The sequence below is a fragment of the Quercus lobata genome, chromosome 2, assembly GCF_001633185.2.
Source record: "Quercus lobata isolate SW786 chromosome 2, ValleyOak3.0 Primary Assembly, whole genome shotgun sequence".
NCBI lineage: Eukaryota > Viridiplantae > Streptophyta > Magnoliopsida > Fagales > Fagaceae > Quercus > Quercus lobata.
This window is the reverse complement of record NC_044905.1, coordinates 79,401,503-79,426,134: the sequence shown is the minus strand read 5'-3', so window position 1 is coordinate 79,426,134 and position 24,632 is coordinate 79,401,503. Positions and strand designations below refer to the sequence as shown.

The 24,632-nt window shown below is 34.0% G+C and overlaps 3 protein-coding genes across 8 annotated transcripts; 1 reads left to right on the top strand and 2 right to left on the bottom strand.

The window, feature by feature from the left end:
* The first annotated feature begins 263 nt into the window (after positions 1-263).
* On the top strand, positions 264-827 carry LOC115971774. Its single transcript, XM_031091807.1, has one exon. The coding sequence runs from the start codon at positions 309-311 to the stop codon at positions 825-827; it is 519 nt and encodes a 172-aa protein (XP_030947667.1). The 5' UTR covers positions 264-308.
* Positions 828-6,484: 5,657 nt separating this feature from the next.
* LOC115976772 (CLAVATA3/ESR (CLE)-related protein 25) lies at positions 6,485-11,846 on the bottom strand. Of its 4 annotated transcripts, none has more exons than XM_031098261.1 (3): positions 11,393-11,846; positions 8,132-8,432; positions 6,485-7,145 (listed from the first exon to the last, which is right to left on the bottom strand). In XM_031098261.1, exons 2-3 carry the CDS (start codon positions 8,380-8,382, stop codon positions 7,106-7,108), a joined length of 291 nt encoding a protein of 96 aa, XP_030954121.1. In that variant the 5' UTR covers positions 8,383-8,432; positions 11,393-11,846; the 3' UTR covers positions 6,485-7,105. The 4 variants fall into 4 exon arrangements, with proteins under 4 accessions (XP_030954121.1, XP_030954122.1, XP_030954123.1 ...); XM_031098262.1 differs by lacking the exon at positions 11,393-11,846 and adding an exon at positions 10,303-10,702; XM_031098263.1 differs by lacking the exon at positions 11,393-11,846 and adding an exon at positions 9,688-10,252.
* Positions 11,847-12,490: 644 nt separating this feature from the next.
* LOC115976771 (putative rRNA methyltransferase YlbH) lies at positions 12,491-19,983 on the bottom strand. Of its 3 annotated transcripts, XM_031098256.1 has the most exons (10): positions 19,743-19,975; positions 19,550-19,650; positions 18,999-19,097; positions 16,997-17,101; positions 16,720-16,824; positions 16,320-16,458; positions 13,731-13,846; positions 13,543-13,599; positions 12,970-13,168; positions 12,491-12,820 (listed from the first exon to the last, which is right to left on the bottom strand). In XM_031098256.1, exons 1-9 carry the CDS (start codon positions 19,894-19,896, stop codon positions 13,094-13,096), a joined length of 951 nt encoding a protein of 316 aa, XP_030954116.1. In that variant the 5' UTR covers positions 19,897-19,975; the 3' UTR covers positions 12,491-12,820; positions 12,970-13,093. The 3 variants fall into 3 exon arrangements, with proteins under 3 accessions (XP_030954116.1, XP_030954118.1, XP_030954119.1); XM_031098258.1 differs by lacking the exon at positions 12,970-13,168 and having other exon boundaries at positions 19,743-19,983; XM_031098259.1 differs by lacking the exon at positions 13,543-13,599 and having other exon boundaries at positions 19,743-19,983.
* Positions 19,984-24,632: the final 4,649 nt, after the last annotated feature.

Sequence of the window (24,632 nt, the reverse complement as noted above, 5' to 3'; positions counted from 1 at the left end):
ACCCAATAAAATAATATATCCCAAATCCATATCTATTCTCTCCTTTCTCTCTCCTCTCTCTGATTTTTAACTCTCTTCCTCTGTCTCTCTTCCATTGAAACCACCACCACCTCCACCGTCCTACAAAACTCAAACAAACTACCCCTGCTTCACTGCCCATCAACCCACCACTGCCAAAACAAAACTCACAAATGACCAACAAAAACCCAGCAAAATCAGACCCATAAATGAACAATTCGCACCATAAATGAAAAAAACCCATAAACCGATCTCTGCGCCGATCTCCACACCCAATACCCAATAGAATAATGGTGTCCAAGATCTGCAAGAGGACCCCACCAACAAAGTGCATCAAAGACTGCCGGATCCTTCCCCGGCGGCACCGCCGGAAAACCCCTGAGAATAAGAACGTAGCGGCGGCGTCTGCCACAGTTTTAGCAACCATCAACAAGTCCATATTCACGTGTCAGGGCCGCCTCATCAGGCTCTTCTCCAAGTTAGCCCGCATCGGCACCCCGAATCGCCACAAGGGCTTCAAGATCCTCAAGAAAATCCCACAAGACGAATCCGAATTCGAACCAGAAACCGAAAACACAGTCCAAAGAACCCTCATTTTCGACAGTAGCGACAACAGGAAAAACAGCATTCTCCCACCGATGATCTTGCCTAAGAGAACGGTGTTTCTTGATTTAGACGAGAAATTGATCCATTCCAAGGCAGACCCACCACCGGAACGTTTCGATTTCGTGGTGAGGCCGAGTATTGAGGGAGAATTCATGAATTTCTACGTGCTGAAACGACCGAGTACACCATGGCTATGGGGTTGAGTCTGAAGAGAGGATAGCTGAATGAGAGAGAAGGAAGATAGAGAAAAGAAAAGGAAATAATGAGAGAGAGAGAGAGAGGAGAGAGACAATTAAAAAATAATTTTTAGAAATAAGATTGTGCTACAGTAGCATCTTATTAGTAAGATACTACTGTAGCACAATTGTAAAAATTTTTACAATTCTGAATGTTTACAAGTCCAAATGCTGGGTGTTTTTGGGGCTTTTATGCTAAACCCATCTTACATTTGGCATATCCATATCCAGCTGCGGATGCTCTTAGCTACAGCTTGTAAGCTAATTTCACTAGCTTACTTGAACTTGAACTTGTTGGGCTTTACAAAAAGGCATGATTTTGTTTGAGTTTGTCAAATGAGTCCTACATACACAACAAAAATTAATAATAATTTTATAACATGTATAGTGATGTGGTGTAGTCATTTGATTTTATGAATAAAAAAAATTGTTTTCTTACCTTCTTCTTTTTGCTTTTTTATTTTATTTTTTATAGTCATCTGGCACCCAAATTTTAAAGGTTTAGTTTTCAAAGATTTGATAAGTTTTTCCATTAACCAAGTAGCAGAGCCTAGATTTTAATTTAGGGATAACTTGAAAGGAAAAATCATAACTAAACATTTAGTTGCTAATAAGATGAAAAAATAAATTCATTATGACAATTCAATTTTATCTGCCAGGGTCTCCATGATTGCAATTAACTTAATTAAAATATTTCATAAGTTTAAACAAAATATATATGTAAGGACACAATTTGAGTCCCTAGCTCAAATGATAAATGACCTTAGCCCCAAAAGATCCAATATAATGAATTTGTAGAGAGTGTGTTGGAAAACTGGGATTTAATGAATCAAACAACAAATTAAGTATATTCAGATGGCAAGAAAATGAAGATAGTCTGGTTTATTCTAAATAAAATCGTCCTCGGCATAGTCTGAGGAGATCAGTCCTTATATATTTCTCTCAAGTTTGATTACAAGTTCAATTCTTGATTGCTACAATGTTTTTCTCTTAATTTTTTTCGATCCCCTTCTCTGAGGACCTTCCTCCTATTTTATATCACATCTCCCCTCTCATCTCTACCCTCTATGTGGACGTTAGATTGCTTATGTTGATACTTGTCCCGTTAGCACCTTCTTGAAGTCTTTGGGAGTAGCTGTAAGGCTGAAAGACACTATTCAGATATCACTTCCTTATTAATGAGGCCAGAGATTTAGCTACAGAGCATTTAATGAGGTGGTAGCAGCTTTCCCCTAGATATTTCTCAGCTCCCATTTTGTCCTGTATGTTCACAGTGCATATCCTTATCAACAGAACTTCCTGGAACGTTACTCTGGATAATAGAACACACTTTCTGACCCCTTCTTCATTTAGCTGAGGAGATGCTCCTCCTCGGCCTACCCTATAGTCATAGCTGGCTTGTGAAGTTAAAAGTCTTACGTTTTCCTTACTATTGATCTATCCTCGGACCACTGAGTCTCCTCAGACAAGGTCAAGGCCCAACATATGTTTTTGGGTCCATTGTCCCCTAGATATTTCTCAACTCCCATTTTGTCCTGTATGTTCACAGTGCATATCCTTATTAACAGAACTTCCTGGAACGTTACTCTGGATAATAGAACACACTTTCTGACCCCTTCTTCATTTAGCTGAGGAGATGCTCCTCCTCGGCCTACCTCTATAGTCATAGCTAGCTTGTGAAGTTAAAAGTCTTACGTCTTCCTTACTATTGATCTATCCTCGGACCACTGAGTCTCCTTAGACAAGGCCAAGGCCCAACATATGTTTTTGGGTCCATTGTCCCTACAATATAAATGTTAATGATTTAATGACTAACTTGATATGTTTTATCATGACTAAACAATCCCAAAAAATTATTGTTAATTAACTCTTACATTGGATACCGAGTGAACCGTCTCTTGATATTTTGAACCTAACTCATGTATTGCTTTAGTAAGTATACAATCAAACCTTTGGAACATATTATTACCCTAAGTGAGAAGAAGAGCTAAATTTAAAGTGTCAAATCCTTCTAGGTAATGACTAACTTGATATGTTTTATCAAGACTAAACAATCCAAAAAAAAAAAAAAAAAATTGGAGAAATAAATACACACAATAGAGAGAAAATGAAGTTTTAACACAAAAGCACACTGCAAACTTTACTCAAACTCTTATTAATTATTAAGAATTTAACAATTTAAAATTAGAACTAAATATAAGATATTCAATAAATGTTAATACATTTCCTGGTCTCTTTGTCCTTTTGCCCTCTCCTTTATCTCTCCAATGTCCTAAATTCTCTTGATCACTATCATTGTTTTATTTTTGGATAGCTCCCTCCCTTTATTCTTTTCAAACTTTTAACATATCTTACATCTTTGTAATGTTTTCTTTTCCCCCGCATAAGCATGGTATATACACCATCTCCATTGAGTCATTCTGTCCTTCTTTCCAACTTTATTTTCCAAATTTTTTTTACACTTTTTCTCTTTTTAGTTCTTGTCTGCACGCCCATGCCGTGTACACTGTCTAGTATTTCAATGAAAAAAGTTAGGGGTCCCAACTCCCAAGTCCCAACCTATTCACCTATTTCAAAAAATTACTTGGCTACATTAGTAATTAGGGTTATAATCGAGTCAATACAAGCCTAATATATAAAGTTTAGAATTATCTATTTAATTTTATTGCCCACACAAGTTGAGCTCAAGCTTGGTTAATTTTTTTTTGTAAAATAAACTCAAGCTTAGTCATGAGTTGCTTAATACCTTATTCTTTTTTCTATACATAGTAAACGCTATAATTAAAATATGTTATCCCTTCACAAATATATACTTCCCCCGACCCTTTCCTCAAAGTTAATTTCGATGGAGTTGTTTTTAAAGAATTTGGTGAGGCGGGCATTGGGATAGTTTTCTGAGATTGCAAAGGGCGGGTTTTAGCTTCAATGTCTAAAACAATTTCTCTGCCACCATCGACTTGGAGGCACTTGCAGTGTTTTGAGCTTTAAAATTTTCCCAAGACCTCGGTTTTCTTTCCATTATTTTAGAGGGGGACTCAGAAGTGGTAATCAAAGCTCTACTAAGTGAAGAGGAGTCTTTTGCTTCTTTTGGCCACCTTATTGTGAATGTTAAATCAAAGGCCTTCAATGCCGTTATTTTTTTTCCCATACTCGTATACAGGGTAACTCTGTAGTACATAACCTTACTTGTCATGCTGGATATGTTAGCAGTTTATCGGTGTGGATGGAGAATGTTCCTCCACACCTCCTTGTTGTAACTTTAACCAATTTGGCTAGGTTTTCTTAATAATATTTTTAGTATTTCTTCTCTATATATATACACTAAAAATCTTTTCATAAAAAAAAATACACTTATAATTGATAACTAAATTATAGTTAAAATAATAATGAAAAAAGTACACAAAACCCCTTGTGATTTATCATAAAACAAGGAATCCTTGAAATTTTAAATGTAACACTAATGTGATATATATATATATATATATATATATATTTATGTTAAATGGTAAAAAATCCATTAAAATAAATAGTGATTTGCTTGTATGATAATACATGTCCATATTTAAAATTGCATTTTCATATAAAGCACTACCACTAAGAGATTTTGTGTTACACCCATAAACCTCAAGGGGGTTAAGTGTTACACATTTAATGATTAACATATGAAAATATATCATGTGGAGGATAATTGTTACACTCAAAACTTTAAGGGAGTTCTATATTTTTAGGGAAAATCACTTAAAGGGGGTACGTATATTCTTTCCAATAACAATAATTGAGTTAACTAGATGGATAATGTTCGTTTATGAACTTGTAAAATTAGATTTATTATTATTATTATTATTATTATTATAATGTTAAAAACTATATATAATTTTTCATACAAAATAAATTGTTTTTATTATCAATGAATTACGAATAATAATTTGTTATCTTATAAATAATTAAATACATTTATATACTTACACAATCCAATCTCAAGTTTATATCAATACACATATATATACAGATAGATAAATAAATATTATACACACTTCAAGCCTCACACTCATAAATTTTTTCATGAACACATTATTGTATTTCAACTCGGCTTATTTAATAGTTAAGCCAAAATTTAGGCTATGACTTAGCTCATTTACTAAATAAATAGCGTAAACAAGTTTTTTTCTCAAGTCGAGTGCATACTGTTTATAAACAGCTAAGTTCATAACAACTCTATTATCAATATCAACCAATTGCACCAGATGGTTACAATTTCATTTTCTTTTTTATATTTGACCAAGGATACCTGCCCATTCAGTTCAACTTCAATCCCCACAAATACGTAATATAGGGTGTAATACCTTTGTGGTCTCTCAAAAATCTAAAATGTAACAGTATAGTAATTTCATTTATTTTCCGGTCATATATTGTTTACGCGACTAAAAAAATGTTGAAGCATTCCACATTTGAGAAACCAAAAATGCAATTCAGTAATTTACAACAAGAATATTATTCATTCAATACAATCTTGAGAATTACAAGCAGGTTCAGGTGTTTATACAATGTTCATGGAAAAAATTGGTTAGTGACGTTAGTCCAATTGATTACATATAATGGGCGTGATACCAACAACAATGCTGTGACCGGATCTTTATCAATCGTTTTGGTCGATGAACCATGCGGCACAAAGGTCATCAGGGTCTATATATTATAATGACAAAACTAACAGTCTTTCAATCAAAAGAACTGCCCAAGATCGGAATCTGTCTCCCATGCAACAAAAAAGGAACTTAATTTTGAATCTAAGTTACTTTGGACCAAGTCTTTCCTTCTCGATCCAATCAAAATCAAACCCAAAAAGAAGCAAAGAAAAAGTAAAAGAAAAAGCAAATATCAGAAATTGCTTCTTCCTTTTTCACCTTGGAGGGAGATTCATTTAGTTTTGCTACTAACCACCACTAATTATAGTGGAAAAAAACGTATCATTAAAAAAATAACTGGGCCAAGGGATGAATTTCATCATTTTATGCTTTTTCTTACTTCTAAATGCATATCTAATAATATGGGGGTGTTCAAAAGCTAAAAAAAAATTCATGCCCGGTAACATGCAAAGTATGTTTTTGTTTTTTTTTTCTTTGAAATAACATACCAAGTACAATTACACGTGTTTGTGCATATCATCATATATTTTGTTCTTGTGCATATCATTATATATTTTGTTTCATGGTTAATCTCAAATCTGAAAAAGAAGTATGGAAAAAGAAAGAAGGTTGCTATAAGTTGAGCGTAGAATTTAATCACTTTATTATAAATATAATTCTTTTTTAGAAACATACAAAGTATGTTTTCCATTCAATCTCATTATATGTTATCTTTGTTTCTTTATTCATCCATTTTCACTTTGGAAGGATAAATATTCTATGAATTAATTGTCCCAATGTTTTCAGTGGAATCCTCATCCGTTTCTTTTGAGGGGTGAAGGGAACTGGCAAGGACAATATATTGCCTAAGGACCGTCCCTTTTAAAGAGAAAAAAGAAAACAAAAATAAACAAAACAAAAGCAAGAAAAAGAATACAATTGATATGGGAATTGCTTTAGTTGGGAGCACAAATCAAACAAACCACTTCAAAGAAAAAGAAATGCCAAACCAAAGCAACAAGAAGCAGGATTAATAAAATATGTTACAGGCTTCACTCATCGCGTATTGAGATAGAACCTTTTTAGGATAGTGTTCCTTTCTCTTATTGTATCTACTTTGCTTTTTTTCTTCTTTTTTTTCCTTGCAAAGTAAATTCCTTCCCATGAATCTCTTTCTAAAGCATTCAAGTAAGGACAAGCAAACACTTAGTTGGGGATACCTCCAAAAGCTCAATCTTTCTCAGGCTTCTCATGCATTTTTGTCTGGGAGAAACTGACCATGTTGGAGCTAGCTCTTAAGACAATGTTTGGAACATTGGAGTGAACAAAAGAACTTAATTTACTAACCTCCTCCATATATATCTTTTCAAAAACTAATCACCACAAATCTAACTAAGGCTGGAACAAAATGATATTGTACCTGCATGAATTGCAGAGAATCTAACTACAAAATATCTAAGCACTCAGACCCCAGTTATAGCAGTACTTGGCAATAGTGTTCAGGGGGACACCATCGCATTTCAACTGGGATTTCTAATAATTGAAAGGATCGTAAATCTAGAAAATCTCTTGTACATTGCCCATCCACACAATTTCCAATGCTTTCACATTCCCTCTGATGCTTTAGGCTCGTCCAGGTGGCTGTCCTGTCTTCACTGCTCTCCTGGATAAACATTATAAAAGATGTTCATGTTAACATGAGAGAGAAAAATAGTTCTATATTACTATATTACTATTACAATATAATAGTAAAATACACAAAAATGAAATACTATCATGACTTCAAGAGCATTGTAGTTTGCGCATAGTCTTCTGTGAAGAGAATCAAGATTTAAATCTCTCTCCTCTACTTATAACAATTGAATTATCTTTAAATAAACAAATACGTGCAACACTATGATTATAATTTATTAATCGAGAACCTTCCAACTCAGAAGCTTTAACCTAAAATATTAGGGGAATTAATAGTATAATATGATAGTTGTCATTAAGAGCCTAATTATATGGGCAGCAAATCTCGTCGTATTGAACAGCAAACTTTTTACGTGAATGATGGTCTGGACTCTTTTAGTGGAGCGTTAAGAGTTATATTAACTTTCCATAAAGTGGTCCACGTCTTCCCCCGATGTCTTTATTTGTTGTTTCATCAAAATAAGAGAAAGATTGGTTCAAAGAAGCTTTTGGTAAAAAAAAAAAAAAAACAAAAAACAAAACTATCATCAACTTCGACGCATGTCATAGATGAGTGCATAATGGTTCTTTTAAAATTTTACCACCTTAGCTATAATTTAATTTACCAAAGGGCTAAAGAAGAACTGGGTGAGGTTTGATTCTTGATGTTCTTGTGTGGTACCAAAACAGAAGAAGAAATGGTAAATGAAAGTAAAAGAAGGAAACATAGATTAAAATTTTCTCTATTTCTCTCATCAAAAGAAATGGTCATTCTCATCACATTTACAAGAAGAGTAATGAGTAGGGACACTTATTTTTGAAAGACACTGTCAAGCCTGAAAAGTGAAAACCACACTGAGATTTGGAGCTATTATGAAATAGAATGTAGTATGCAATTTCAGACATTAGGTTTTCTTCTTTGGGTCTTGTCTCACATTTATTACATGATATATGTCTGATCAACAAAAAAACATGTACCTGTTATGAATGGGATCGGGACCATTAGGTACTCTTCTCTTGCTCACATAATTAAGATTGAAATCCCACTGAACAGCATGCTTCTCTCTTGCAATCAGCTTCCAGTACTTGAAGATTTGAGATGATTGAACTGTTATTGTTGATCTTTTACTTGCACGGTTTGCTAGGATTCCAACTGTTATAAACCAGATGACGCCAACAAATACAAGAGCTCCAAACGTTGCCCTGAAAACTCTACCATTAGACGCCATTTCTTTCCCCCTTTTTCTCCTATAACTTTCCACTCAAGAAAATTGGCAGGCTGTTCAAAGCAGGGAACGAAGAATAGCTCAGGACGACCATGTTGGTATTGAGCAGACAAAGATCAATATGGACATACCAGGCAAGCAGAACAAGAGAATAGAAGAGAGAGCACAATAGGACAATTAAGAGGATTTTAACTTGGCGGGTGGGTAAGTGGCTTGTGCTATTTAAAGGCAGAACACAAGAAGAAAGAGAGCACACGACCAATAAAACAAAAAAGTTTGTTATTCTGGTTGCTTTTTATATATAGATAGGGTCCATGCAAGCTCTCTTTCATTATTTTGCTTTGTGCATATTCATGCAGCTACCAAAGGGACCTCATTACCTCCTCCCTAATACTTGCATACCCTAAGTTTATAAAAGACATAGAGCCTGGTGCCTACATGGAACCATGAGGATTGAGAAACCACCCATTAGTGGGAAGTTGGTTCCAACATAAAAGATTGTTTTACCCTCTTGATCAAATGCTAAATCTCTCTCTCTCTCTCCCCGACACGTGCACGCACACAAAATATTAACAAATAACAAAAGGGGAGGGGGGAGACAAGTGTGCACGTTAGTGCACACAAACATAAACAACTGCTTTCTTGAGTAACTAAAAGCACAAAATGAGAAGAGCAGTGAACAAGAAAAGATAAATTAAAAAAATTATAAATATAAAGATAAAGTCATATCAACAAATAAGATAACAGCTCTGCCTCTGCCCCCAATTTTGGTTTTCTTCCTTGATAAGTATTTTATCCTACTTTTTCATTCAACAAGAATTTAATGGAACCAGATTTGTAACCAACAGCTTAAAACTAAACTAGTTTGCATATCGTCTCAAGAGCAATTGTATAGTTAAAGCAAAAAAAATAGGTGTGTGTGGTAACGCTGAAGTAATTTCATATGTGTGAAACTTGAACCCTTGTGCTCTGATAGTAACATAAATTGCTCAAGATATAGCATTTCCCTATCTGAAAGTTCCCACCAAAGAGACAGGTAAGGAAGATGACTGAAAACAAAAATGGAAGCAAAAGAAAAAAAGAATGAAAGATACTTCAAGAGAAACCAGCAACTAATTCAAGCTCTTAACTTTTATGTTAGTGCAATCCTTTCAATTGGTTAGTTGCAAATGATGTTTTCCTGTCCCCTAGTCACTATTGGACACCATCACATGGAAAATACAATGGACCATTCATAAAAGCATTATTTTTAAAAAGTAAAACAGATGATTAAAGAATCATTAAAGCATTTGTTCTCCATATTCTTACAGAAAAAGATGACCTCATCACCCTTTGTTTGGTTGAAGATATCATCATACTTCAGAAGAAGAAATCTCATCACACTTCAAGAAAGTTTCACCCTAACAAATAAATCCCAGAAAACTTGAAAGCTTATAGAGGAATAAGAGGAATAACAATGTAATCTCATCTAACATAAAACTACTGAAACACCGTAGAACAGAACAACAGCAATATGAACTTAGCACGGAACAAGCTGAACATGATAGGTACAATATCTGTATGATGTCTCAAAGTCTAACAAAAAGTTCTCTAAGATACACTCATATTTGTCATAACACAAGAAGAGTAACTAAAAAGAAATTAAGTAGTCAACTCTCATAATAACCGTAAAATTGATAATGGCAGTTAATACACATGATAAAATTATAGAATGGGCCACTATCCAGTACAAGAATGTCAGCAAAGTACTAGCATAACAAGAATACACCTTGAAGTCATATGGGAGAGCTTATTTTTCATTGGCTTATTGGACTTAAATAATAAATTGAGGAAAAATATAGTTGTAAGTAAAGCTTTAAAAATTTGTATATGAGCCAAATAAGCTCCCCCAAACGAGAGCGATGGTTAAAAAGAAGAGGCAACCTGCAATCTCCTGGTGGTAGACTTACAACAGGATTCCCAAACTTTACACAGGCTGTAGAGAACTACCAAATTCAAGATAGCTCACATGCAATGATTAACATTATTGGGGTCCATCTGAAAATTATTGTTCTAAGAAATAATCAGCTGTAGTCATCTATCAAGACAAAAAATGCATAATAAATGTACATACTGAAGTAATCACTTTGGTGAACAAATATCCAAAATAAGGCAAATTTCCCACCCCACAAAATAGTCATAAACAAACTAATGCATTAAAGACATAATAATATGATGTCTGTATCATCTTTGAGGCCTTAATTTTCACAAAGTTTCCATGTCACTGTATCCAACAGAAGCATTGAATTACTTTTGTTTCCGAGGCTAAATAATTCAATGAATATATTCATTATTTTTAATGCACAATTTCCTCCTAAGATTATAGATGATTCCTGTAGGATTACAGTTCAATAATACTTGTGGGGCAACTCTTTCAATTATGGAGAAAATGTAAGGTCCACTAAGGCCACAACACTTTATCCAACAACTGGGACATGAAGAGAATAGAGACGACCATTTTCTTCTTGGGTCCCACCAAAGGATATTCTACATAGAAATTTACTGTGGTCCCTAACTCCAACCATACACATTTCAAAGAGGGGGAGGGAAGAAAATACAGAGTAAGCATTACCCACAAAAGTTCACAATAAAATGACTGCAGAAAGTAGAAAGAAGTCTCAGTACTTTGAAAATAGAGTGGGATGCCCACACATCCATAGGTTGCCCTTTTTCAGCGTAGGAGAAAATAAACAGTAATATCTATATGAATTTGAAATGATTCTTCAAAACAATCCTAAAGTAGTTAGGATGGGTCTCAGATAACACAATTCTGAACAGAACTTGAATTTAGATATAATCATATAATGGATTGGTGACAAAACTCAATCCACCCTGTTAAGTAGTATAGACTACAGAGTGATAAAAAATAGACAAATACATATGACTATATACAATCATATACTTGAATGCATATATATAATAAAAGATAAAGTAAATTTTATGAACAAATATAGTCAGCCAGTCCTTAACCCACCTTGAACCCAAGCCCATATCAGAGTCCCGTCAAAATGAGCACACTTCAAATAAGCTTCACGGAACTGTATATCTTGATCTAAAAAGGTATGGCTGATTCCTTGATTTTCTCATTCCACATGTAACTTCCTCTTGTCTTGTAGAACAGAAAAGACGCACTTCCCCCTACAAAACTCGAAGTATCGACTAAGGGTAGCCCCACCTTCCCCTGTTCGAGCAAAATCTCCTTCTCTTTATACCATCCATATTGCAACTTTTTCACTGTCCCTTTAATACAACTCAGTTTCTACTAAGGCACAAACAAGACATTTTAGGAGACAAATTGTTTTTCTCAAGGCTCCATTATTGATTCTATACTATAGAACCCAAAAATTTTAGGTGAAAAAAACATGTGCTTCAACAAGTACCCCACCCCTCCCATCTAAGCATTATAAAGATCAACTCATGGAGTTAATCAGTTGAGATGCCTAGGGCTATATTTAATGCCTAGGGCTATATTTAGGGCCTAAGGTGATGCATTTTTTTAGTGAATTTTTTAATATTGAAATATTATTTATTCAACTTAAAAAAAAAAAAAAAATTGTTTTAAAAACCATTCTTGCTTTTTGAGATACAAAATTGCTAATATAGTTTTTGCATTTAGATTTTAATAACATAGCTTTTTACAAGTTGTTAGGAAAATTGATTTACAATGATTATTCGGGACATTCATAACAAACTCATAACAACTTTGTGTGAAACAATTTAGGGTTTCAATTGTGTTGGATTTCTATTGGCTCAATATTTTGGGCCTTCTTGAAGATGAGGAAAAAAAATGCAAAACCCACATATCTTTTCTTTTAAAAATATTAGTTATCATTCTACAATTTTGAGAAATTTTTGTTTACAATTTTAAGGCCTTAAAACCTTTGAAAATATTTGGGACAAGTTGTGGGGGGGGGGGGGGGGGCGCTAAGGTCTAGGCCTTGAGCCGGCACTAGAGACTCCTGGAACCTAGTTTTATGACATCAAATGGACCCATCACAAATGTCATAAAAACCACATTATGATATTTGACAAAATTCAGCAATAAAATAAACTTCAAATGTTCATATAGTGATTGAAAAAGGTAACAAAAAATGTTAACATTGTGCCAATGATGGCCTGTCTAGGCTACAAAAAATCACATACAGACTTGCCTCTGATGCTTCAATTGCTAAAATAAATACAGCACACAATAGATAGGCAAATGGTTAACAAAGTTCAGAACCTTGTACATTGAAGGAAGATAAATAAATGTACACCCACTTGTCATGTACTTAAACCTAGATTTGGTTTATAGATTCCTTACATATTTCACAAATCAACCTGAACCAGTATGGTTTGAATCAATCTTCTAATAGTTGATAAGCTGCCAGGGAATGCTGAATTACCAATTTAAGACTTTGACCTGCAATAAATAAATCTGGTTAAAAGACACAACAACTACATATAACCAAAAAGAAAATAACTGAAACCGTGGGAAAATTTGGAACCATTAAGATCCATCAAGGCTCATGTGGCATTACTACAAACTGACAATAGTAAATAGTACACTACCTAATCATAGCATTTGAAGGTGCACAATCACATTCACTGCAAAATCTTTGCAGTTCCAGGATACAGTTTTCACCTCCGCTTGCAGACTTGAGTTAAACTTCTACTGATACTTTCCTTAGTGACTTTACTTCCTATTCTTTTGGGCCCATGTAGGTCCATATATTACTAAGTGTGTCCGTCCAAACCGTCGCTCAGTTATCTGCACTCCCATTTTATGAGTAAAAATCCCATAAAAACACAAAAGCAAGCATACATAACCAAATTAGTTGACATACTAAAAAATCACATTGCTAGTTATTTGAACTATAGCACTGCAGTTTCAATCCATCAGGAGATAAATGAAGTAGAAGTCGTTTTTGGTGCTAGATGAAGCATAAATGAAGAGGGTAATCATGTATAGATATGGAGACACTTTGATATAGGGAATTTACTACAAATCTTCATTGTACTGCCACCTGGTTTAAAATGATCAAATTTAACATCCATCCAACAATTGCAGTTGTGAGCTCATTATGATAATGCATTATATATTGTTGCCTGATTTTTTCAATGAATTATATGAATTAGAATTACCTTCACCAGGCATCCACATGAATCAAGCATGTTGGTTCTTGATGGATACTCAACCACCTAGATATTGAATGTTTGTAAGAATAGGACAAACTCAACCACAACACCCCCCCCCCCCCCTTCCCCCCCCCCCAACAAAATAAAACACATGCATAACCAAGTAAAGCAGAAAACATGAGATCCAAACTTACAACAAAGGTGTCTTCTCCAATTAATGGTGACTTCGAAATTTGGCCCATGAGCATGCCATAGTCAACTTCAGTATATGGAGGGGTAACACTAATGTAATCAAATGATCCACCTTTACCTACAACAAACCAAATCTAAAATTGTAACGGATAGAATACAAAGTAAATTGTAATTACAAACTTATACTATTCAGAATCTGACTCATTCAATGAAATTGACCTCTCCGTAAGTTTAATCATTATTTCCCACGGCTTATATCCATTGTATTCTATATTCCTTAACAACTGTCACTGCAACAGGACATGCACCCAGACCACTCCATATATACAAATCTGGCCCCACCCAACCCTTTTATTTGCTCAAAAGATGTTGAGGCAAGTTAGTATGCATATAAAGGGGAAGCCCAATTATAAGTAACAATTCCTTAATTGTCTTTCTTTATCCATTAATTACCAGTAATAAATATTATAGTCAACAGTGCTAGGATCAATATATTTTGGCTAGATTATTGTGGCATAAATGTCATGGCTCTCAGAATGCACCCACTAGTGTGCACTCTCAGTGATCCAATTCATTATCAGTAGCAAATTATCAGCATCTCCTGGTGACTATTGAGGACATATATTTGTGGCTTTCAGCATGCCCTAACTAGAGTCTTGATTTTGGGAAGTTTACGTAAGGCACGATACGTAACCATGTCAAAGTTTAATGCTTCCCAATGTTTTTTTAGGCTAGAGGTAGTAATTCGGATGGATAGGTGATGGAGGAAGCATGAGGGAAAAAAAAATTATTTTAATTTAGTTCTATTAAATTTTTGGAGTCAATTATATTTTTATTAGTAATTTTGGATTCTATTTTAGGTATTCGTGGTTAATTAGATTGATTAGTATTTTATTTAATTTCCTAGAGTAAGGGGTATTTTTGCAATCCAATAATTTTTGATAGACCAATTCAATAATTAGGATTTCCCAAGTCAATTAGAATTAGGATATCATGGCTTTTAAGTGGAGTTGTGGTGTGCTTTTGTGTTAGACTCCTTTCCCTCTCCCTTGTGTGCGTGTTTGTTTCTCAAAAAAAAAAAAGAAAAAAAAAAGAAAAGAAAAAAAAGAATTAGGATTTTCTAAGCCAATTAGCATTAGGTTAAAGTCATAGTCCATATAACAATATTCTTGTACACTTGTGGAGGCAGTTTACAGTTTGATTGATTAATAGAAGTTCTCTTGGAAACTTTCCAATGGTTTGGTACTAACTCCAGCCACTCCTGGGTTTGCTCCCTCTCGTTTGGTGTTGACTCTAAGCAAGTGATGTAGGATACACAAAGAGAATTTTATTATAATTTAGTTTTATTTGTTTTTGGACATCATTATACTTTTATTTTAGGCCCTAGTATTTAATTAGGTTAATTAGTATTTTATTTAAAGCCTAGGGTATTTCTGTCATTCAATAAGTAGGGTTTCCTACGCATTAGGGTTTAGTTTTGCCTATATAGGCGAACTATTGTACTCCTTTTGGAGATTGATTTTGATGAATGAAAAAAAAAAAAAAAAAAAGAAGAAGAAGAAGACCTTTTGGTCTCTTTGGTCTGGTGTTGACTCCAACCAACCCTAAGTGCTGACTCTTAGTATTTTTCCTTACTTGGTGTTGACTCCAAACAAGCCCAGGTGTTGACTCCTAGGTTCCTATCCCTTTATTTTCCAGTTGTTTAATTTTGCGTTGAATTGTTCTAGTTGTCCTGTGTCAGCAAGAATATGTGCTGACTTCAAGTTCTCTTACTGGGTACTAAGTCCAAGCTAAGTTATTAATATTTTTATTTTTTTGTTCTTTAATTATGTCATTGAATCGTTTTGGTTTTGTCTTGCATCAACAAGTCAATGCCACTATCATTTTGATTTTTCTCATTGTTCAAGGAGATCATTTAGGTACACTTTTTTCACAATTACTCATAAGTTGTAAACAAATTTACAGCAATGTTTCACTAATTAAATGGACAGCAAGACAAACCAATGTAATAATGCAGAAGAAAGTGTTTTATTGTTTGCAAGGCGCTCAGTATATTGAGCGCCACATCCTTTTCTTCTTCTGGTTTTTTATTTTTATTCTATTTTATTTATTTTATTTTATTTTTTATTTTTAAGGTACATAGTGGGAGAAGAGGAAAGGGAGGTGGGGTTCAAACCATAGATATGGAGTACTGCAAAGGATTGGGCTATCACTTAAACCCCATATTGAGTTCCAATTTCTAAAACAAGCTAAACTTCAACATTAGCATCAAATGCCCTAGGGCAGCAGTGAGATGTACAACGTTATTCTTATCTGGAAAGAAAATATTGAATTCAATTAATAAATTTCTAATTCTGGAATATTGATATTATTATTATTATTATTATTATTATTATTATTATTATAAATCTAAGAGCCGAGTGAGTTCCATTTATCCAGGCAGATTATGTTCCTCTTAGCATGCAAGACTGATACTCATTGTTCAATATCCTGGACCGGACACAACCAAATAAATATTATGGATAGTTCTGCGCTTATGTTGCTAAAAGAATAGAGAGAGAGTTTTTTTTTTTGAATAGAAAATCACATACCTACAAATTGCTCTGCACGTTCCAAGAAATTTTCAACACGGACAGTATGTATGACAGATACATTAAGAAACCCAGTACATTCCAAATTTGGACGTAAAACATCTGATACAACCCAAGGATCCATCTCAACAAAATGCACCTGAAAATTTTCAATTCCATGGGGTATGAATTTCAGGAAGATTACAATATGCAATGAAATTTTTTAACCATGCAATATTAAACTTAGTTAAATATTGTCACAAATTTCGGGACTCAAATCCAAACTCTAATTTCACCTCAAATCAGAAAGCTACTTCAACTTTTTATCTGTTCAACAATATTTATGGGCTGGGGCTCCTGACCTTAGCAAAACATCATAATTTGTACCATCAAATGATATTAACTGAGTTATTAATTGTACCTCAGAACAGCCTCGGCTAATTGCTTCAATACCAACAGATCCAGTACCACTGTACAAGTCTAACCAGCGGCCAGGCCTTAAAGATGCAGGACAGCCACAGGCTGCCTAAAAAATGTAGAAAAAGTTATTCTGACAAGCACAAAAGTGTTAAGTATTTTTTTCATCTAGTTGATGACTAGTGTTGGACATCAAAAAACTTAAAATGATCAGAAATCTTAAATTTTCTTTAAAAATAAAATAAAATAAAACAGCATTTAAAGCTAAGATTAAACTATACCTGCAATATATCAAAGGCTGCACCTTTCACAACTACCATCATTGGGCGTACATCCATACCCTTTGGTGACAGCAACTTCTTTCTTCGAGCCTTTCCTCCAAGAACCTATGATGGTCAATACATTTAAGATTGCTTAAACAGAGGAAACCTCAGACTGCCGAGAATAAGACACAAAGCATGTTAGTGTCCAATAGAAAGTGTATTGCCCCACATAAGTTTTCAATCTACAATTAATGGGCCACTGGAAGTGGCAGCAAGCATCTCATCAAGCCATATGATGCAGACAGTAAAGAGTAATTCTACAAAAAACGAAATTAAATATTTAGCACCTTTCATCGGGAACTTTAGTTATTATTGAGTCTTAGTATTAAGTTTTTTAGGTTAGAAAGTTGCTGGTTTAGTTTTAATTTAAGTTTTACTAGAATAAGGGCAATTTGGTAATTCTCATATTCTGGAATGGGCTGGCCTTGACTGTAGCAAAGGCCCACTAGCAGTGAGGATCTTGAAACTTCACAAACTATGTGAAGGAAAATGAAGCCATACCAAATCTATTTGCATCCTAACATCATGTTAATTACATGGATTAAATTTTAAAAAGGTTGCACAAATTCCACCTTTGTGGGATCTTGATTATGTTGGCTAGCCTTATGCGAATATTGGCTTGATTTGTGATTCATCTTCAATTACCTTTCCTTGTGTGGCAACAACAATGTGCCAAAACCCTTTTGCACCATTAAGCTGAAATTACTCAATAGGCACCTCCTGATATTTCCAATGAAAACACTTAGGGTTCAAATCTCCCCGTTTACCAAAAAAAGAAAATCCCCCCTCCCATTGTAACTATTGAATATCAAATATTTAGTTAATTTTTTTTCTTTCTCCAGTGAGTGCTGAAACTTTCTCCTTGTCACTGTCCATGGATGTAGGCAGTTTGCCAAATTCCATAAATTCTTGTGTTATTTGTGTGTGCGGATTTGTGCACATGCTTGTCAATTTATTTGTATAACTATTTTCTAAGTTAAAATGCGTGAGTGTTATTGCACAACACATTTTGAAAAGACTTTCTCCTACTTAAGCAATGTTTTGGAGAGGAAAAAGTCTGGCTAAACAAGTAAACTGATTCAAAAATTCAAGTTATTTGAGGATGAAACACTGGCAGTTCTGAAGGTTTTTTTTTTTTTTTCCTAAACTGATCGTACATTAGCAAAACTTTTAAGTCTTAAGACACATAAAATTCTGAATCCTACAAACCGAACATTGTTTTAGTAGCCACTTTTAAAACATCAGTACATCCAACATTGAATAAGCAAAGAATGCAAACTAATTCTTTCTAGATTCACATACATATAAAATGAAGAACTTTCTAAAATGACATAACTGGTGGGCACATTAATAACAGACTTCCCAGCAATCCCTTTCTTTTCAGACAAGCAATTCTTCATGACATTGCTTGCAATAGACATTCCAACCCAACATTACTTAACAGGTACTAATTTGGACCAGGCCTCTGTATTTAACCACCCTAAACTACGGAGTCATTTGGAATTCCACCCTAAACTACAAATTTTTACAATCAATACTCTAATTCAAGATTAATTTGCAATGTCCACCCCACCATCCAAAATCTGTATTAAAATTAACAAATTAATGAGCCGATACATTCCAGCCACCTTTCTCAAAATTAACCATAGAGTTAAGTTCTATCTCAAATGGAACCTCCTATAATTGTAAGAGCAAAGTGGAGGGTGAGGTCATGGGTTTAAGAACCACCACCAACAACAACTAAACAATAAAAAAATATTGACACATTAGCGCATCCCATCACCGAACCAGGCCACTAAATTTAGATGGTGAGACAAACACTACAAATTAATCACAAACTACGGTGTCGATTGCAAAAATTTATAGTTTAAGCCGTACATTGCAAATGACCCTACAGTTTAAATTTAGGTAGACAGCTAAAATTAACCCTCATAAGAACGAAATTGGAAAAAAGGAATACCTGAAGCAATTTATGGGTAGTCCGTGGCGGCTTAGGCTCCTCTGGTGGTTGAACTTCCTTTCCTCTTCCTCTCTTTTGCACCTCCTTTGTTCTCTTACTCTAAAAAATCAAATTCCATACCAGAATTTAAAAACCAAAAAAAAAAAAAAAAAAAAATTGAAATCGGTCAAAGTTTTAAAACTATGAAGTATTTGTTTTCCCAATAAATCATTGAACAAAAAGAAAATCCAGCCAACTACAAGCTTAGCTACAGGCAAGTCTCTCATTTTCACAAAAAAACCAAAGAATATAAAAATGCACAACATTTATATCTTCAATTCTCATCCTTTTTCTCAGTTTTCTCAGCTACCAAACAGAATTTGAACCAAAAAAATAAAAATTAAGTTCAACCAACTACAATTAGTACAATCACTTGGCTTAGCTTTAATGGCAAGTCTCTTATTTTCACAATAAACCAAAACAACATAAAATGCACAACAATTTATATCTTCAAATTCTCAATTTTCTCAGCAACCAAACAGAATCCGAAGAGAGAGAGAGAGAGAGAGAACCTTAGGAGGAGGAGGAGGTTCAAATAAGAGGTCGTGAGGATCGAGACCATAACGCTCGAGCAAAATCTTCTTGTCCTCGCTACTCAAATCACTCCTCGATTCTGAAAACAATATAGCATTAAGCACAAAATCAAAAAAAGTAAAAAATAAAAAATACTGAAACCCATAAATTTGAGTCGATGGTGAAGATTACTGTAGGAGAAGACGATAGAAGGTGGACGTGGCCGATTGGTCGCTGCGAAGAGAGGAAGATTAGAATGAGATGAAGATGATGACGAGGCAGCAGGGTTTGTGAAGAGTAGTGGTGAGAGAATTGGAGACGATGATGAGAGTGAAACCACCGCCATTGCTATTTGCTACAGCTCAATTCAATTCTAGCCTACTTAGCTCTATGACTATGGTTATTGTCTTATTGGAGGGTTTTTTACGAGAATTGAGCTAAAAATTTTAATATTTAAAACATCAAAGCAATTTTATTTATTTTAATATATAATTTCACAACACAACTTACATAAATGATCTTATTTTTGCCGTTAACCAAAATACCACCAGAAGAAGGCAAAAAATTTTGCCTTTGTTCCATTAATGATAGGCACTAAATTGGAGTTTAAGGTGGAAAATAGTTAAAAAGCTATTTTATTACCTCCTATGGCAGTAAAAAAACTAGATAACATTTTTTTTTCCTATTTTACTGTTTATTTTTCAAAATATCTTTATTTAAATTATTTATTTTACACTATATTTTATTAAAATATTAATTTTTTAAAATTTTTAAAATTGTTTATCTTTACGGGTAATGACTACCATTTACTTTTTTTTTTTTTAATATATAAAGAAAAAAATAAAACTAAATAATAGTGTCAATATTCACTATTTCTAGTACAAGCCCATATGAATTCTCTTGTTAGGATAGTTTATTTTACATTGCCAGAGGTCGAGCCCAGTTAGCTCAAAGTGGTGCTTTTTATTGGTATCAAGTTCGTAAGGCCCAAGCGTGACTGTCAGAGAGCAGGCCAGAGAGAAAACCACTAACATAATAGCAAAAAGTTATGGGAAACCTTGGTTGACAATCTTTTCTGTTTTGGGCCGCTTTTTTTCTTTTGACTAAGTAATTCAGAAGCCCAATGGGGTTTTTTTTTGAAGAGTAGATAGAATTCAGAAGCCCGAATTGACTGGAGTCAAGTCTAAGCAAAAGGATCCATGCAATAAAAATCTAGTCAAATTGATAGGGAAATAATGACACAACCAAAAAAAAAACAAGAAACTAGAAAGCAAACACAAATGCGCAATTAAAATGGGAAATTTTATTGACATGACTAATTGTGAGTATTGAAGAAAAATGGTAAATCTATGTGAAATTGGTAAACAGTCACTCACAATTAGTCACGTATAGATTGTGGTAAAATTTATGACTAGAAAATTGTGATTCTAAACTTCTTATTTGATAGTTGTATGATCTTGACTTGAAGTTTATAAGAGCTCACCCACTTTTGGGGTAAGGCGTGTTTGGTATAGAATGCACTTGCATTTCATGGCTAGCTCCCCTTCCTTGACAAGTCACCACAAATAAATTGTCTTCACCAAAAAATAATCTTAGGGCCTTGACTTTTAAATTCTATCAAGTGGCAACTGAAGATTTTGCAATATGAGAGCACCAATTAATCTCATCGGTCACTTTTAGAATTTTAATTTTCAACTAACCCCTAACATGACAAGCCTAGCAATTCTACGGGCTGCGGTTGCTGAACCATTATTATCTAGTTGTTGATGCTTGGATGCATGGAAAATTTGTTTAGTGACACTATAATTTTATATTAAATGCTTTTATGTCAATTCAGTTAGAAAATGAATGTTATTGTTAACAACACTTTCATAAGAATTTTTGAAGTTAAAAGCAATAATTTAATCAGTGTCCAAAGAGTCTATGTATCTGTAATTCATTATATTTTATAATTGGAAGACAGAAAGCATACTCATGCTCAAAATTTTTTGTAACATATTGTTTGAATCTCTTTTTGTTAAAAAATAAAATGAGATATAAGAAAATACTTAGAACTTTGGTTTTTCAATCATATCTTGTATCTGGGGAAAGTTAATACCATAGGGTTCAGTTAACACAACAACTTGGTACACAGTACGTGTACATAGAGCTGTATGTTATTGGGTCAGTGAACCGCCAACAATAAAACCCATCAATGGTAACATACAGAGGATAATGGATTAAGAGTTGTCGGAACATGAGATATACCACTTCGTCTCAAAACCAAATGGTAATAAGGATATGCACTCAAGTTTTTTATGGTATTCGTCTATTCGACATTGTATGCATACAAGCCTGTTTTTAGGACAGTTGTAAAAAGCTTAAATTGTGATCCCCCAACAATTCCCCCTTACTCGACTACTGTAGAATAGTGAGATGTGCCACTTCACCTCCATTTTTGGATTAAAATTTTTGTTTTTTTTTTTTTTTTTCATGGATCGATCAAGTATTGGCAGGGACGAAGCCACTGTTAGACTTGCCCCCCCTAATTTTTTTTTTTTTAAAGTTTTATTATATATGTGTACTAATTTTAGCAATTTTGTTTTATAAAATTATATTTTGCTCCCCTCAAACAATATCATTGATATTTTTAAGAGTATTGCTATACTCACAAACCTTTTTTTACAAATTGTTTTGATAGCAAATTCTTATTGGTTTGCATATGAGCCCACCACTTACATCAATTTTTTACTTACCAATAACCACTCATTACATCAACAATTTATAAAAAAAAAAAAATTGTAGTTCTAGCATTTTCCTCATTTTAGTGACCATAAAAAAATTTATAGATCTAAAATCTAAAACAAAATATACAAACCCAAAAAAAAATATTAAGTCAACAACAAAAATTACCGATAGTAAAACTAAAAAAAATTAAGCTGAATCAACTAATTTTATCCAAAATAAACAACCCTACCCTTTAAAAAATTCTAAACAAAAATAATTTTGCTCTTGCCAACACAAAAAAAAAAACCCCTCAGCAATAAAATAATAGCAGAGTCAAAGGTTGAAACCGCTACACACAGCCAATAGTAAAGCTCCTCCCCCACACCCCCCCCCCCAATCAAAGTTCTAGCTCTGTCTTGAGTATTATGAGATGCAACATTACAAGGACCAGGTATCCTAGGGGTGGCTAGGTTCTAATCGGGCCACTATGTACATTTGGGACAAGGATTGACTAAGGGTCAACCCCGAGCTAAGACGCTATACTTCTAAACTTGTAATGTAAGGAACACTGTGGTATTCCAAACGGTAAAAGGAATGCCGTGTTATTCGAAACTATAAAGTTTGTTCATTAACATACTAATTGATACTGGGTTGTGGGGTGGTAGGTTTGCCTGAAGGACAAGACTTTAAGGAAGATCGTGATCCTAAATCTTTTATTTATTTTTAATACAAGATAGAAATTCTACTCTAGCCTAATCTAAGTATCTATGTGTGTGAAACTCTCTTCAGGAGACTTGAATCCCAACCCTTGCTCCCCACACCCCACAAGCATTTTTACTTGTGGATTGACCACCGTACTAAGGGTGCGCGGTGGTGCGATCCCAAACTAATACTATCAAGGTTTACATGCTATCGCACATTTAGCAATAAATAAAACAAGTTAATAAGATGTCAATTTTATAGAATTCTTGTTCCATGAAAATTCTATGTTTTGGGGCTTTTTTTTTTTTTTTTCTCCTTTTGACTAAGTAATTTAGAAGCCCAACGGTTTTTGTTTTTGTTTTTGTTTTGTTTGTTGTTTGTTTTTTTTTTTTTTTTTCTTGAAGAGGAGATAGAATTCAGAAGCTCGAATTGACTGGAGTCAGTCTATGCAAAACGATCCATGCAATAAAAATCTAGACTCATTGTAGACATCGCATTTTGTACCCCTTATGACTTGGGCCCCTGTCCCCCAATGATGCTAAAATTATAAGACCTAAAGTTAGTTTAGGGCCCAATTAGATTACAAATTGACTTAAGACATATTAAAATGGAAAATATAACTTTTTAATGAGCAAAAAATATATATTTGGAAAATAAAGGCTAAGGAAAACTCATGGCTTGCATATGTAGGCATGAACTTGCGTACACAACCTTAAAGCTAGCGTACGCAGGCATGAGCCTGCACACGCAGGTAGGGTTTCAGAAACCTATGAAAGACAAGTTTTTTGAATTAAAGACTAAGATTTGGAACGAATCCCACATCGTCTGGGATCCATTCCAAACCCTCATTTTCACAATATAAATACCCATACAAGTACATTTTCAAAACACACAGAAATCTCACGGGAAAACACTAAGATTCACTAGATATTATGAATTAAAGAGAGAGTTTTTCACAAAGCATTCTCAAGTCAATTTTATTTGATTAGGGTCTTTTCTGGCCTTGATCTTTGAATTTTAAGATTTTAATTGCATTTTTATTGATTTGTGAATAGATTTGACTGAGGGGAATGGTTAAAAATCAAGCTTGAAGGGCTTTTTCTTTTAGGTACTCTTTCTTTTCTTGTCTTTTTATTTTTTTGACTTTCATCTTTCTGTTGCATTAAATATTTGCTTTTATGTGTTTTAATATGTTTGTTTAGTCAAGTCTATGTAGTTTTTACGTTTTATAGCATGTTAGGTTGTTAGATTTTTTGTTTTGAAGTTCTAATCTGTTTTCTGTGTTGTTGTGTTCTTGGCTAAGGTTTCTAGGCTGAACCCACGTACGCATAATTTAGCATGCGCACGTAGGCCAAATTATGTGTACGTAGGCTTGTTCATGTGTACGCATGAACCTGTCCAAAAACCCTAAATCAAGTTTCTATTTTGTTTTCTCTGTTTGTCTCACATGTTAAGCTTCTGTTTTGTTCCTCTTTTATATATATATAAGTTTGAATCTTTGTTTCACATGTTTGCTTGTTTATTTGCCTTTCACATGTTTAAAATAGGGTTTGTTTTCATTTCTTTGTTAAATGCTATGAACAATCATTCACATGTTCATACATTGATGCCATAGGTGTTGTGATGCAGCGAGGTAAGTGAGGTAAGTTATGCATCCACATGAACATGCATATG